A 14,044-nucleotide genomic window follows, 5' to 3' on the forward strand; every position below is an offset into this window, starting at 1 on the left:
TGTATGTATGTATGTGTATGTATGTGTGTGTCTGTATGTATGTTTGTATGTATGTGTATGTATGTATGTATGTGTATATGTGTGTGTGTATGTATGTATGTATGTATGTATGTATGTATGTATGTATGTGTGTGTGTGTATGTATTGTAGGGACGCAGCCCCTACGTGCGCCCGCGGAGGGTGATTACACTGCAGTGAGTGCCGGACGAACACTGATAGTGGCGTCAGTGCGTCATGGTGCCCGTGCGCGCGTGTGCGATGAACAGTGAGCCGCAACGGACAAGTGTAGTGCAACAGAACCCGGAAGGATGCGCACAACCAACAGAGTGGCCTAAAAGCGGTGCTCACAGGAGCAGCTGGACAGTGCGCACCGAGGGACACGCGAGAGCAGCTGCGGCCGCGGGCGGCGGCGAGCCACGACCATGACGCCCGGACCGCGAGGAGCAACCAGCGTCCGAGGCGGACGCTCTTCACCCGACGTCGGCACAAGTGACTGAAGACGTCGTCGTGAGTGTACAGCACCATGCTGTACCTTTCTGGACAAGCAGGGTTTCAACCACCGCAATGTTTTCTTTACGTGCTTTCGGCGCTTGCTTGCTGTGCTCTCTTTTTATTGCCTCCCAACCTGCTTTGTTTGTTTTTTTCCTGTTTTGGTTTTCCCGGAATAAACCGGTGATTTGTTCTCATGCGGATCGGCGTTACTTCGTCGGGCGGGTTCGGGCTCGCGAACCCTTTACGCTCGAAGGGGGATCCTTCACTGGCGCCCAACATGGTTTCTTTCTTTATTCCTTTTTTTCTTATTGTCTTCGAGCCTTGACTTGCCCCGCGAGCTACACTGCCACCCGCACGTGAGAATGCTTGCAGAACGCTTCAGAACTGTGTATGCTTTGCTCGGGTCGCTAACATTTTTTACGCAGAAATCATCGGCGGATTCGGCGGCACAAAAGACGGCCGTGCATACTTTGCGAGCATCACTCAGAGACCGGAGAATGCTTACAACCGTCCACCACAAGCCACCGCTCAACGACGAAGCTGGCGTGGAAAGGAGCAGCCGAAAGCTGCGCAACAAATCCTGTGAGTGACTTCCCACAGAATTTGCGCTTATCGAAGTGTAACTGCTGATTTACTGTGCGCGCCCACTTAGGAGCATTTTTTTCTTTCTGCGCCGGCCAGAACGGCTGTATTCAAGGCAGTGTTGACAGTATTCTGCAGCTACAACTATGTCGACGGAAGAGAATGCTGTTCCCGCGTTAAGCGAAAATGCCTCCGTACGTTTCTCGGATAGTATTGCGCAGACTGATCTGCTATCGGACAACACAAAGCCAATTCTTGACTTGATGGCCCAACTGATAGAATCGAAGGCCGAGTTTGAAAAGCAACTGTTGGCGCTTCAGACTAGCAAGCTGAAGCGCCAGTCTGAGGCATTATTGGATGATCGGCCGCCGCAGGCTCGTCAATGCAACTGTCACTGCAGCGCGTCGTTGCAGTTAAACTTGGATCGTGCCAACGTATACAGGTTCCACCGACAAAAAGTCTGTTTTCGACTTTCTTTATGAATTGGCGGACTACCAACAAGCCATGGCAATTTCAGATAGAGTTCTGATTAGCAGGATCTTGCCAGTTGTTTTGCGGGCGGAAGCTGGCGTATGGAGACGTCACCAGAAGCCATTCGGGGACATGACTGACTTCAAGGAACGCTTCAAGCTGGAGTTTTAGCCACCTGGGTATGCGTACCGAATCAAAGACGAACTTCGCGCTCGGACACAGGGAGAAGGTGAAAGCCTTCGGGGATATGTGCGTTCTATGCAGGACTTGTACCAGCGGGCTGAACCGGCAGCACCCGAGGAGGAAAAAGTTTTCCGGGTCATCCGACAGTGCCACCCCAGGTTCCAGCCGTACTTGCGGTCCCGGCGGTTCTCAGACTTTGAAGACCTCGCCAAGGAGGCCACAGCCATACAAGCTTCGCTGATGGCCACGGAATCCTACCAACCACCGCCGCCTAAAGAGGCATGCCTAGAGGCTTCGTGTGCGTACACCTACCGCACACCCCCAGGGATGAACCAGCGGAGGCCCCGAGCGAAGCGAACAACGCAGCGAGGAAGGAAGGCGGCGCTGTTCATGGGAGCGGGGCCGGACAACCGGCAATCGCAGGAGAAAAACCACAAGCGAGCAGCGATCATTCATGGCAAAGGTGGTTGCAGCGCTGACTCACCCCAGCGGTGCGGCGCCACCGTGGGAGATGGTTGCAGCGCTGACTCACCCCAGCGGTGCGGCGCCACCGTGGGAGATGGTTGCAGCGCTGACTCACCCCAGCGGTGCGGCGCCACCGTTGGAGATGGTTGCAGCGCTGACTCACCCCAGCGGTGCGGCGCCCCCGTGGGAGATGGTTTCCAAGCGCCGACTCACCCCGGCGGTGAGGCGCCGTCGTGGGAGCGCCCGTTCGGCCGGAATGACCAGAGGCAAGTACATCACAGTTGGGAGACATTTCCTAACCATCGAAAATCCATCTGTGCAGACATCAGCAAAGAATTCGTGTCCAAATCACCCGAGTCGAGCAACAAGGAAAGGCGGCAAGCGGCTTTCCACCAGATCGTGTACTCAAGCTCTGTGAGCTCGGAGGCGCCACCTTGCCTGGACACAGTGCATCCGACAGGCGCACACGACAATACACTGGTATTCTGGTCATCCTACCACCCAGTGGCACGCTGTGCAGACCCTTTCGCACAACCAATCGAGATACGCCCCTCGAAACTGCGGCGAGATTCGCCGCATCGCGGCAGGCAGCAGTGCACAAACCCGCAGACGCAGCAGTGGAAAGACCCACTGCCTCCAAAGCGGCCAAAACGGCCGCCGAAAGCTCGGCGCGGACGGCGGGTGCAGGAGCAGAGCCGAAATTCCACACCAACTGCCTTCGAGCATGCCGCACCCTACGTGGACGCTCATGGAAGGTGGGAACGTGGTGCAAAAGGCACACGAAGGGCCTCCAGCGAGCAACAATCAGCGCATGGTGAGCTGTTGGCCCTTGGCCCTTGGCGGACAGGCTGCAGGCGTGGACAATGCACCTTTCATTACAGTCAAGGTAGCTGGCCTGACTATACCTGCCCTACTGGACACTGGAGCAACGGTTTCTGTGTTTGAAGACGTTGTCGGAGAATGGTGCTCCCCGAGGAAGATCAAATTCCGGCACGTGAGCACCAGTATCAGAACAGCTTCGGATCAGGTCGTGCCGATAACATCGGCAGTGAGGCTGACGGTAATCGCAGATGGTCGCAAGCACAGGCAACGTTTCTTGTACCTCCCCGGACTTTCCTGTCCAGCCATTCTAGGCCGCGATTTTATGGCCAGGACAGAGCTAGTGCTTGACGTGAAGGCTGGAAACTACCACTACGGCCCAGGAACGCCGCTGAACAGCTTTGCAGCAAGACCACCAGAATCTCTGTCAGGGTTGCTGACAGCGGAGACCACCGCCGGAGAGGTCGAAAATGGTTTGCGAACAATCTTGATGTCGTTCGCAGGACCACCGGAGGAACAATCACGGCTCGCAGCAGTACTACAACCCTTCGCAGCGATGTTCACGGAAGCTCCTGGTACTGTGAACATTTTGGAGCACCACATCGAGACGGGAGATGCGCGTCCACTACGGTTCAACCCAAGGCCCTTGAGCGTCCACAAGCAACGACAGCTGGACGGAGCCCTGCAGGAGATGGTAAATACAGGAGCGGTGAGGCCATCAAAAAGCCCTTGGGCATTTCCGATTGTGCTGGCGTATAAGAAAGATGGTAGTGTCCGCATGTGCGTAGACTACAGACGCCTAAACGCGATAACTACGAGAGATTCGTATCCCTTTCCATCCATCGATGCGGTTATGTATGCGCTAGGTTCAGCAAAGGTTTTTACCACACTTGACTGTAGTAGAGGTTTCCTACAGATCCCTGTAGCGGAGAAGGATATCGAGAAAACAGCGTTCACTTGTACCAGAGGGTTGTTTGAATTCGTGAGGCTGCCTTTCGGTTTGTGAAATTCCCCAGCAACTTTCCAGCGCGTGATGGACATCGTGCTGGGGGACGCGAAGTTCAACTACGCGATGGCGTACATGGATGATGTGGTTGTATATTCAGACAACCTTGAAGATAACGTTGTTCATTTGCAGACTGTGTTGGAGTGCATGCAAAACGCAGGCCTCACAGTAAACCCCCGCAAGGTACAACTGGCTGCCAGCAGGATTGAGCTCCTGGGCTGCGTTGTGGACCAAGGTTCAGTCCGGCCAAACGAGCAGAAGTTCAAGGCGATCTTGCAATTCCCGAAACCAGAGAACGTCAAAAGTCTGCAGCGCTTCCTGGGTATGATCGGCTTCTACAGGCACTTCATTCCGAACTGTGCGGACTTGGCACGGCCCCTCCATCAGCTGCTAAGGAAGGGCGCCAAGTGGTCTTGGACGACTTTGGAGGAGCAGGCGTTACAGGAGCTATCAACCTATCAACAGCCATTGCCGACACCACAAGCCTGCGGTTGCCAGATCTCAAACGCCCCTTTGTTGTTCAAACCGATGCAAGTGAGTACGGCATAGGGGCTGTTTTGCTACAGGAGCATAGCGGCGAACTGTACCCTCTATCATTCGCCAGCCGCACTCTCTCAGCAGCCGAACAGAACTATTCCGTGACAGAAAAAGAGTGTCTTGCCATAGTGTTCGCCCTCAAAAAGTTTAACATGTACTTGGATGGCGCAGATTTCACGATACAGACTGACCACCAAGCACTGTCATGGTTGTCACGGCTTCAGAACCCTGCAGGTCGCCTCGCACGCTGGGCGCTAAACCTGCAGAAGTATCATTACAAAGTGGAATACCAGAAGGGCACCAGCAACAAAGCCGCGGACGCCTTGTCTCGCGCACCCCTACCAGCACAACAGCAACCAGAACCCCAGGTCTTCGCGGTTACAACGCCTGGAGAACCCTGGGGAACCCTTGTAAGTCGCCAGGAGATGATTGAAGCGCAGCAGGCCGACGAGCAGTGCAAGCGCATTCGGGAGTCGATTACGGCCGCAGAGAACGACGATACTACGGCGGCGAGGGCCCCGGACTACGACTGCTACGTCCAAAGCCAGGACGGCTTGCTACTGCGGTACATTCCAAGCGCAGACACCGACAGTGGTGAGTATCCCTTCCGGGTATTCGTACCAAAGCGCCTAAGAAGGTCTTTTCTGGAATATTACCACAACACTACCCTTGCTGGTCATATATAGTGACGGTCTGAAAACGTACCAAAAGCTATGCCGCGTTGTCACATGGCCTCGCCTGAGAAAAGAGGTAATGAAGTACGCCCAGACATGCCCAGTTTGCCAGTCTGTCAAGCCAAGAGCCGGCAAACCACCTGGCCTCATGAAGTCAGTCGAGAGCCGCTTCCCTTGGCAAATCGCGGCGTGTGACGTGATGGGTCCATACCCAAGATCAGTGAAGGGCAATCGCTACCTTCTGGTCGTCACAGATCATTTCTCCAAGTGGGTCGAGCTGTACGCATTACGTAGACTTGATTCTAAGTTGATCTGGGAGAAGTTGTTGGACACTTTCACCCGCTTTGGTTTTCCAGAACAGCTCATAACAGACAATGCGACGTACTTCACCAGCAAGAACTTCGTGGACACTTGTTCGGTTCTGAGCGTAGTACATAAGAAGACTATCCCGTACCATCCACAAGCAAACATTACGGAACGGGTCAACAGAAACTTGATGATGATGCTGGTGGCCTTCACTGAACGTCACAAAGACTGGGATGCTCACCTCTCGGAAATGGCGTTTGCCACTCGGACTACGGTCAATCGCTCTACCGGGTTCACACCAGCAGTCATGCTTTTTGGTCGCGACCTGTGCTTTCCCATCGAACACTCGTTCAGTGACCAGGTCGAGGTGCACCTTCGCACTTATGTTAAGTATGCGCAGGATCTCCGCTGCAGCATGAACGAGACCCTCCAGGAAGTCAGACAACACGTGGACTTGGCACGCCTCGAACAGCGCCAGCAGTACGACAAGGGACGGCGCCAGGTCGAGTTTTCCGTGGGTGACCTGGTATTGCGCCGCACGCATCCGTTGAGCGATGCAGCAAAAGGGTTTGCTGCTTCCCTGGCTGACCGATGGGAAGGTCCTTATAAGGTAACAAAGCGCACATCTCGGCTGACGTATCGCCTTCGCAACCTGCACGGAGGGCGGGATACGGGTCCCGTAGGCATTGACGACCTTAAGGCATATTATGAGCGACTCTCTGTAGAAGAAATCTAATCTTGCTAATTTTCTTCCAGGATACGCTATCCGCTCAACGTTGCAGCAACAAGGTTCGGCGGGAAGACCTCCACCGGCACTCATCTCAAACCCACAGGAGAAGGCATCCTCAACGGCAGCCCCCAGCGCTTCTCGGACAACTAGAGTTGTCCGGTCTTGGGGGGGGGGGGGGGGGAATGTAGGGACGCAGCCCCTACGTGCGCCCGCGGAGGGTGATTACACTGCAGTGAGTGCCGGACGAACACTGATAGTGGCGTCAGTGCGTCATGGTGCCCGTGCGCGCGTGTGCGATGAACAGTGAGCCGCAACGGACAAGTGTAGTGCAACAGAACCCGGAAGGATGCGCACAACCAACAGAGTGGCCTAAAAGCGGTGCTCACAGGAGCAGCTGGACAGTGCGCACCGAGGGACACGCGAGAGCAGCTGCGGCCGCGGGCGGCGGCGAGCCACGACCATGACGCCCGGACCGCGAGGAGCAACCAGCGTCCGAGGCGGACGCTCTTCACCCGACGTCGGCACAAGTGACTGAAGACGTCGTCGTGAGTGTACAGCACCATGCTGTACCTTTCTGGACAAGCAGGGTTTCAACCACCGCAATGTTTTCTTTACGCGCTTTCGGCGCTTGCTTGCTGTGCTCTCTTTTTATTGCCTCCCAACCTGCTTTGTTTGTTTTTTTCCTGTTTTGGTTTTCCCGGAATAAACCGGTGATTTGTTCTCATGCGGACCGGCGTTGCTACGTCGGGCGGGTTCGGGCTCGCGAACCCTTTACGCTCGAAGGGGGATCCTTCAGTATGTATGTGTGTAAGTATGTATGTATGTATGTATGTGTGTGTATGTATGTATGCATGTATGTATGTATGTATGTATGTATGCGTGTGTATGTGTGTGTATGCATGTATGTATGTGTGTATGCATGTATGTATGTGTGTATGCATGTATGTATGTGTGTATGTGTGTGTGTATGTGTGTATGTATGTGTGTAAGTATGTGGGTATGTATGTGTGTGTATGTATGTGTGTAAGTATGTAGGTATGTATGTGTGTATGTGTGTGTATGTGTGTATGTATGTATGTGTGTGTATGTGTGTATGTGTGTAAGTATGTAGGTATGTATGTGTGTGTAGTATGTGTGTAAGTATGTAGGTATGTATGTGTGTGTATGTGTGTAAGTATGTAAGTATGTATGTGTGTGTATGTGTGTAAGTATGTATGTATGTGTATGTGTGTGTATATGTATGTGTGTATGTATGTGTGTATATATGTGTGTATGTATGTGTGTCTGTATGTATGTGTGTATGTATGTATGTGTATGTGTGTATGTGTGTGTGTATGTATGCATGTATGTATGTGTATGTATGTATGTATGTATGTGTGTATGTATGTATACCGGCAAGGCTCGTGTGAACAGCTCGTGTGAATATGTATGTATACCGGCAAGGCTCGTGCGAACAGCTTCTGGAGGGACGCATGCCTGCGGCTGCCATCTACAGCGCATGACCGGCCGACTGCATCACCGTCCAATCAGATCATCGCCGCCTGCCCTGCCCTTTCCTGGACAAGAAGCCTACAAAACAGAAGGCTGCAGCACATCGTGCTTCAGTGTGGCAGCAGTGTTTGCGGCTTGTGTGCGCTCCTGTCATCTCGTCCTTCCTACCCAGGTTGGTGCGTTGAACTAGCGTTCTTTTAAACTAGCTTTTTTGCCGTAAACACTGCTGCCCTCAAGTTGCTTGTGACAGCCCGTAGACATGCCGACTAACGCTGAGCTGGCTAAAGAAATCGAAGCGTTTCGAGTTGAAATGGCCGAGATGCGTGAAAGTATGAAATTACTGAATGAGATCTGTGAAGGCGCGAAGAAGGAAAACTGAAATTGGATCAAAGAAAACAAGTCCCTGAAGGTTAAAAACAAGGAGTTGGCTAAACGTCTGAGCGAACTTGAGCAATATTCACGCTCTAACAACGTGGAAATAAGAGGAGTGCCTGTCCGAAGGAATGAGAACTGCCTTGAGGTCGTGCAGGAAATCGGGAACAAAGCAAAACGCCCTATCGGGGCAGCAGACATTGACATCGTTCATCGTGTCCTTGTCAAAAACGGAATACCACACATAATTTCTCGATTCTGCACGAGAGCCAAGAGGGCCGATTTCTGTGGAAAAGCACGGAAGGCACGTTTAAACACTTCCGACATTGGAATTCAATCTCAAAAAGACGAACCCATTTTTATCAACGACCACCTGACTCCAAAAAAAAAAAACGACTGTTCGCGCAGGCTCTGACCCTTAAGGAAGAAAAAACTGGAAATACCTCTGGACAGACAACGGTGTTATCAAGGCCAGGAAAACCGACGACAGTAAAGTGCATCGCATCGCTGACACTGATGACCTGACAATCATATCATAGGCATGCCAACTGGTTAAAGAGCACTTTTGGTTTCATTATGGCTTCCGATGTCCTCTCTTGAGCTGAAGCAAAACAACTTCTTGAGCAATCACCCGCATTCTCGCTCGTGCATCTAAACACTCGTAGCCTTCGTAGGCATTATGGCGACCTTATAGCCTTCCTTTCCATTGTCGAACACTGGTTTTCCGTCATTTGCCTATCAGAGACGTGGCTGTCGGCAGACGAAGGGGATCTATATGCTTTGCCAGGCTATGAATCTGAATATTGTCACCGTGTCACAAATCGTGGTGGCGGATCTGCAGTACTAATAACTTCATCAATACCATACAAGCGCCGTCAGGATCTGTTCTTTGACAATATTAATTGTGAGTCTGTTTAGCTTGAAGTAGAAGCTTCTGCTCTACCATTGAACAATCGCCATACAATCATTGCATCCATCTACCGTTCTCCCTCATTGTCGAATTCCGAGTTTTGCCTGCAGCTTGAAAGAATCCTTGCTACTCTAACCATGGAAAACAAAAACTATTATTTGCGGTGACGTGAACATAAATATCCTGGATACTAACACTCCAGTTTGTTTGGAATATGTTAGTTGTTTTCTTAGTTTTGGCCTACATTCTCTAATTCACTTTACGACTAGAAGTGATATGAATGGGTGTAACCATGTACTGTCGAATATCTTTGCTGATTCTAAGTCCGGGGTTATTGACTATTTATTTACAGACCACTATCATGTATTTTTCTGTCTTGATGCCTGTACTCCCACAAAAAATAAGCATAATACCAAGACTGTATTCAATTCAGCGGAATTTGTTGAGAGAGTGCGTAGTGCTGACTGGGACTTTGTTGCACGAGAAGAATGTGGCGAGGTAGCGTTTAATAAATTTTCGGCAAAAATAAGCGCACTCATTGCAGAATGCACAACCACAAGCACCGTCACACATTGGTTTCGTACGCTTAGAAACCCATGGATTACTCCTGGTCTCTTGCATTCCATATCTAAAAAAGAAAACATCCGGAAAAAATTAAAATCTCAGCCTTCAAACAGCTCTCTAAAAACACGCTTAAAAAGATATTCAAATCTTCTTTCAATGCTGCTCAAGAGGGCCAAGCGCGAGTATTATGAAAACCAAATAGAAAAGAACGGTACTGATACCAGGAAGAACTGGCAGTTAAAAAAAAATTCTTGAACAGCAGTGAGACCGCGTGTTTATCAAAAATAACGCTTGATGGACGTTCCCTTACTGAGCCCCTCGATATCGCTAATGCTTTCAGTGATACCAGAGTCCTTCAATGCTTTTCTGGTCACGAAACTTCTCCGTAACGCTATGGGAGAGCTTCATATGGGGACCAACGGTCCCGCGCGGTGGCGCTACGAGTCTGGTGAAGGCGGCTTGGACGGCGGCGGCTGTATTTGCCGTGCGTTGGAGCGCGAGCTTGCTGGTGTTTGTTGTGTGATATAGCTTTCTAAACTCATCACGATGGGCAAACTATGTGAACTACCATGCCTCTGACGTGCTGTGTACCTGGTTGCCGCTCTGGCTATCGGAATACAAAGGAAAAGGCTTCGTTATTCTTCCTCCCAAGCGGCCGCGAACAACGCGACAGGTGGAAGCGAGCCATTCCACGACAGGAGACGGATGCTTTCAGCTTCGAGTGGAAGGCCGTTCGTGTGTTTGGGAAATATTTCGACCCCACAGACATTATTCGAGCCGATGAGTTCAAAATAAGTGGACAACCTGTGATTCTGCAGCGAGGAGCTCAAGCTCCGCGTTGCCCCGGATATTTCAAAACCTGCCGGCGTATCTTACGAAGCCCAAGCCACGATCGCGCTCACAACGAGAAAATCCGTCTGCTAAACGTCGTCGCGTTTCGTCGCCGCACAAAGATCGGACTGCAGCTACTGTGATTTTGGTTATCCAACCAGATATTTTGATTTTTGAAAGCGGAGCATGGCTATCTTTGCCTGCATATATTTTTTTTACTTGCCCGCCGCGCTTGCCCAGGGGCTAAGGCGTTGTGCTGATAAGCCCAAGGACGCGGGTTCCCAGCCGCTTTCCTGATGGAGGCGAAAAGAGAAAACGCTTGTGTGTTCGGGATTTCGGTGCGAGTTAAAGATACCTGAGTGGTTAAAATTAATCCGGAGCGCTACACTACGGCGCGCGCCCCATTGCCTGTGTAGCATCGGCACGTTAAACATCATATTAATCAATCAATGTTTTTTAACTTGCCGTTTGGGTGGGAGGGGTGTGACAGGCACTGAGCGGGCGAGTTTTTATCTGTTGACACCCTATGCCTATGAGAACAGCCGAGAAAGTAGCTCAAAACTGTAGCATTTACTCCTACCCTGGCCCCTCCGCGCGCCCATTATTCTGCTTCCATTTCGTGAGCATTTTTTTCCCTGCTGTCCACGCTAACGTTCCGAATCTCGATTATAGTTTTACATTATTAGCGAGCTATAAAATAGCAATAAAACTGCGCAAAAGGACGGGACGGAAGAAGAGGACACCAAACCAGGCGCAGTGGTTTGGTGTCCTCTTCTTCCGTCCCGTCCTTTTGCGCAGTTTTATTGTTATCATGGAACACCAACTAGCCCAACAACGTGCTTTACTCAGCTATAAAATAGCGCTAAGTCAGCGCTAACCCAACGTGCTGTACGTTTGCACACCTCTCAGCGAAGCATGTCGCGCCCAGGGGTGAATATAGATTTAATTCTGGCGATAGTTCACTCAAATCATGCAGGCGGCTGCAAAGGCCAGTCAAAAATTGAAAACGCCAGATGACCGCCTTTTCGGAGCGAGAATGTAGCGGTGCTTGCCGGAATGAACGAACACTGCAACATATGCGCCTCAGTAACACCCGTGGTCTTGCCTCAGTTTCACAGCTGAGCTACGGGACAACAAATGACTCAAAAACAACAACTGACTGACTCAAAAGCTGACTCAAAAACTTCGCTCGCATTTTTACTGGTGGAAATGAAGAGCAGATGAGAGTAGGCGCGTGCCGGCGGAGAAACAGCCGGCCAGGAAGCGTCGTCGCCCGTCGGCGAAGCCTTCACGTTAACAGGGGCGATCCTAGCGGCAGCTTTTGTCCCTGAATGAAACTTCGGCCGGAGTTTCGTGACCAGAAAAGCATTGAAGGACTCTGGTGATACTTTTGCATCAAATTCCGCCGATTCACTAGTTGACCTTCCTTTTCCAATTCTATCTCGTTCCCCTCAGTCTTTTTATTTACGTCCGACATCTGCAGACGAAGTGTTTGAAATCATATCATCTCTTAAAACCAAAGGGCCAGGCTTAGATTCCATTCACCCGTTTAGGATGAAGCTCGTGGCACGTGAACTGTCTCCTATTTTAGCTGAAATAATTAACAAGTTGTTTAAAGCAGGTGCATTTCCTGATGCTTTAAAAGTAGGAAAAATAACGCCTGTTTTCAAAAAAGGTGATCATTTGTCAACTAATAATTACCGTCCGATTTGTGTACTTCCTTTCTTTAGCAAAGTAATCGAAAAGCTTTTTTACTTGCGTTTGATGTCCTATCTGCTTAAATTTAACCTACTCTCTTCCCACCAATTTGGTTTTCGACCTGGCTACTCGACAGAGCTCGACCTTGCTCAGCTTTACTGACCGATTTAAACAAGCCATAGACGATGGGTTACTTACTGGAGCAGTTTTTATTGACCTCACTAAGGCTTTCGACACAATTAACCACCGAATCCTTCTACGTAAACTTGAGTCTTTCGGAATTGTGGGTCCCCCTTTGCAGTTCATTCGCGATTATTTAACAAATCGATCACAGGTAGTTTATGTCAATAACATTGCGTCATCTGCTAAACCGGTTACCATGGGCGTCCCTCAAGGTTCAATCTTAGGCCCTCTTCTATTCCTACTTTTTATTAACGACTTACCTAGTTCCCTTAACCATACTAACTGTCTTCTATACGCCGATGACACTACTATTTTCACATCCAAGAAAACAAGTGCTGAACTTGAAAGAAGCTTAAACTCCGATATCTGTAATATTTATCAATGGTGTGTTAACAATCATCTTTATATAAATCCCTCAAAAACTACATTTGTAGTGTTTTTATCCGCACAGAACACATTTCCTACACCAGTTTCCGTATCTCTTAACAACCACATTATTTGTGTATCGGATCACGTCAAGTTCTTAGGCGTAGTACTAGACAAACATTTAAAATATAACTATCATGTACTCTCAATATTAAAAAAAAGCTTTTTTTGGGATTCATGCTCTCATTAAAGTCCGCCCTTGTTTTCAGCCACGCATTATTTTATCATTATACTACGCCTATATTCATAGCCATTTTTCCTATTGCATTTCATCCTGGGGTAATACATATGCCAGTCACCTAGAGCCCCTTCAACATCTTCAGAAGCGGGCACTACGTCTGATCGCCTTCGCTCCATTTCAATCGCCTTCTACGCCACTCTTTATTCATTTTTCCGTGCTTCCAATTAATCATTTATTCACTCTAAAGTTAGCTATATTGATGTACCGTCTTATTTATCATCGTCTATGTATTTCAGGGCCATCCACGCAACATCTTGTCAATAATAATAACACCAGATTTTCAGCCTGTCACAATTTCCTTCTCCCTAAAGTGCGTACCAATTATGGAAAACTAACTCTTAAATTTACAGGTGTATCCGTCTGAAACAACATACCACTTGAAATAAAGTTATGTCCCACATTCTATTCGTTTCGCAAACTCTTTAAAGAGGACCTGATCACAAAACGTGTTGTTTGCTAAACTTTACTATCGTGCCATGCTATTAATTTATACCATGTTAGTATCTTTTTTTACTTACCATACCACGTGCTGTTACACGGAAATTTTCTTGCCTTGTTGTTATGAAATGTTACCCATTCTTTGTTTAATTCGTACAAAGTGTTTTCACTGCTTGCTGCGTTTTTATTGCACTAGACTTATTCTCTAACGGAGGTCCCCCCGACAGTTTTCTAACTTCGGGACCTCCTCTGTACTGTAACATTTTATTCATGTAAATGTATACATTCCTGAAATAAAGTTTGATTGATTGATTGATTGATGTATGTGCGTCACAAACTCGAGCGTACGACGTCTAAAAGTACCTTATAAATGTTTCATTTCATTTGTACAGCGCCTAATTCTTCTTGCAGTCGTTCGATTCATTCAGTGCGGTTCCATTCGCCCCTAGACAATATGGAGCTTTCTCGAACGAAGTGGCGGTAACACGATCTCACGCCGGCTGGCCGGCCCGAAAACAACAAAAATAAAACCTCCGCCGCTCCGGTTTCGTCGAGAGAGAGAGAGAGAGAGAGAGAGAGAGAGAGAGAGAGAGAGAGAGAGAGAGAGAGAGAGAGAAAGACGTTA

The 14,044-nt window shown here is 49.4% G+C and overlaps 1 protein-coding gene across 2 annotated transcripts; it reads left to right on the forward strand.

Moving 5' to 3' along the window:
- Nucleotides 1-349: 349 nt before the first annotated feature.
- On the forward strand, nucleotides 350-6,658 carry LOC144170790 (uncharacterized). 2 transcript variants are annotated; one of them, XM_077700796.1, is made up of 2 exons: nucleotides 350-6,145; nucleotides 6,292-6,658. In XM_077700796.1, the coding sequence occupies exons 1-2, from the start codon at nucleotides 6,090-6,092 to the stop codon at nucleotides 6,413-6,415; spliced, it is 180 nt and encodes a 59-aa protein (XP_077556922.1). In that variant the 5' UTR covers nucleotides 350-6,089; the 3' UTR covers nucleotides 6,416-6,658. Both variants share the same exon structure in this region; 1 of them encodes a protein (XP_077556922.1).
- The last annotated feature ends 7,386 nt before the right edge of the window (nucleotides 6,659-14,044 follow it).

This window comes from Haemaphysalis longicornis, unplaced genomic scaffold (genome assembly GCF_048455015.1).
Source record: "Haemaphysalis longicornis isolate Haplotype H1 unplaced genomic scaffold, Haemaphysalis longicornis Haplotype H1 scaffold_2, whole genome shotgun sequence".
Taxonomy (NCBI): domain Eukaryota; kingdom Metazoa; phylum Arthropoda; class Arachnida; order Ixodida; family Ixodidae; genus Haemaphysalis; species Haemaphysalis longicornis.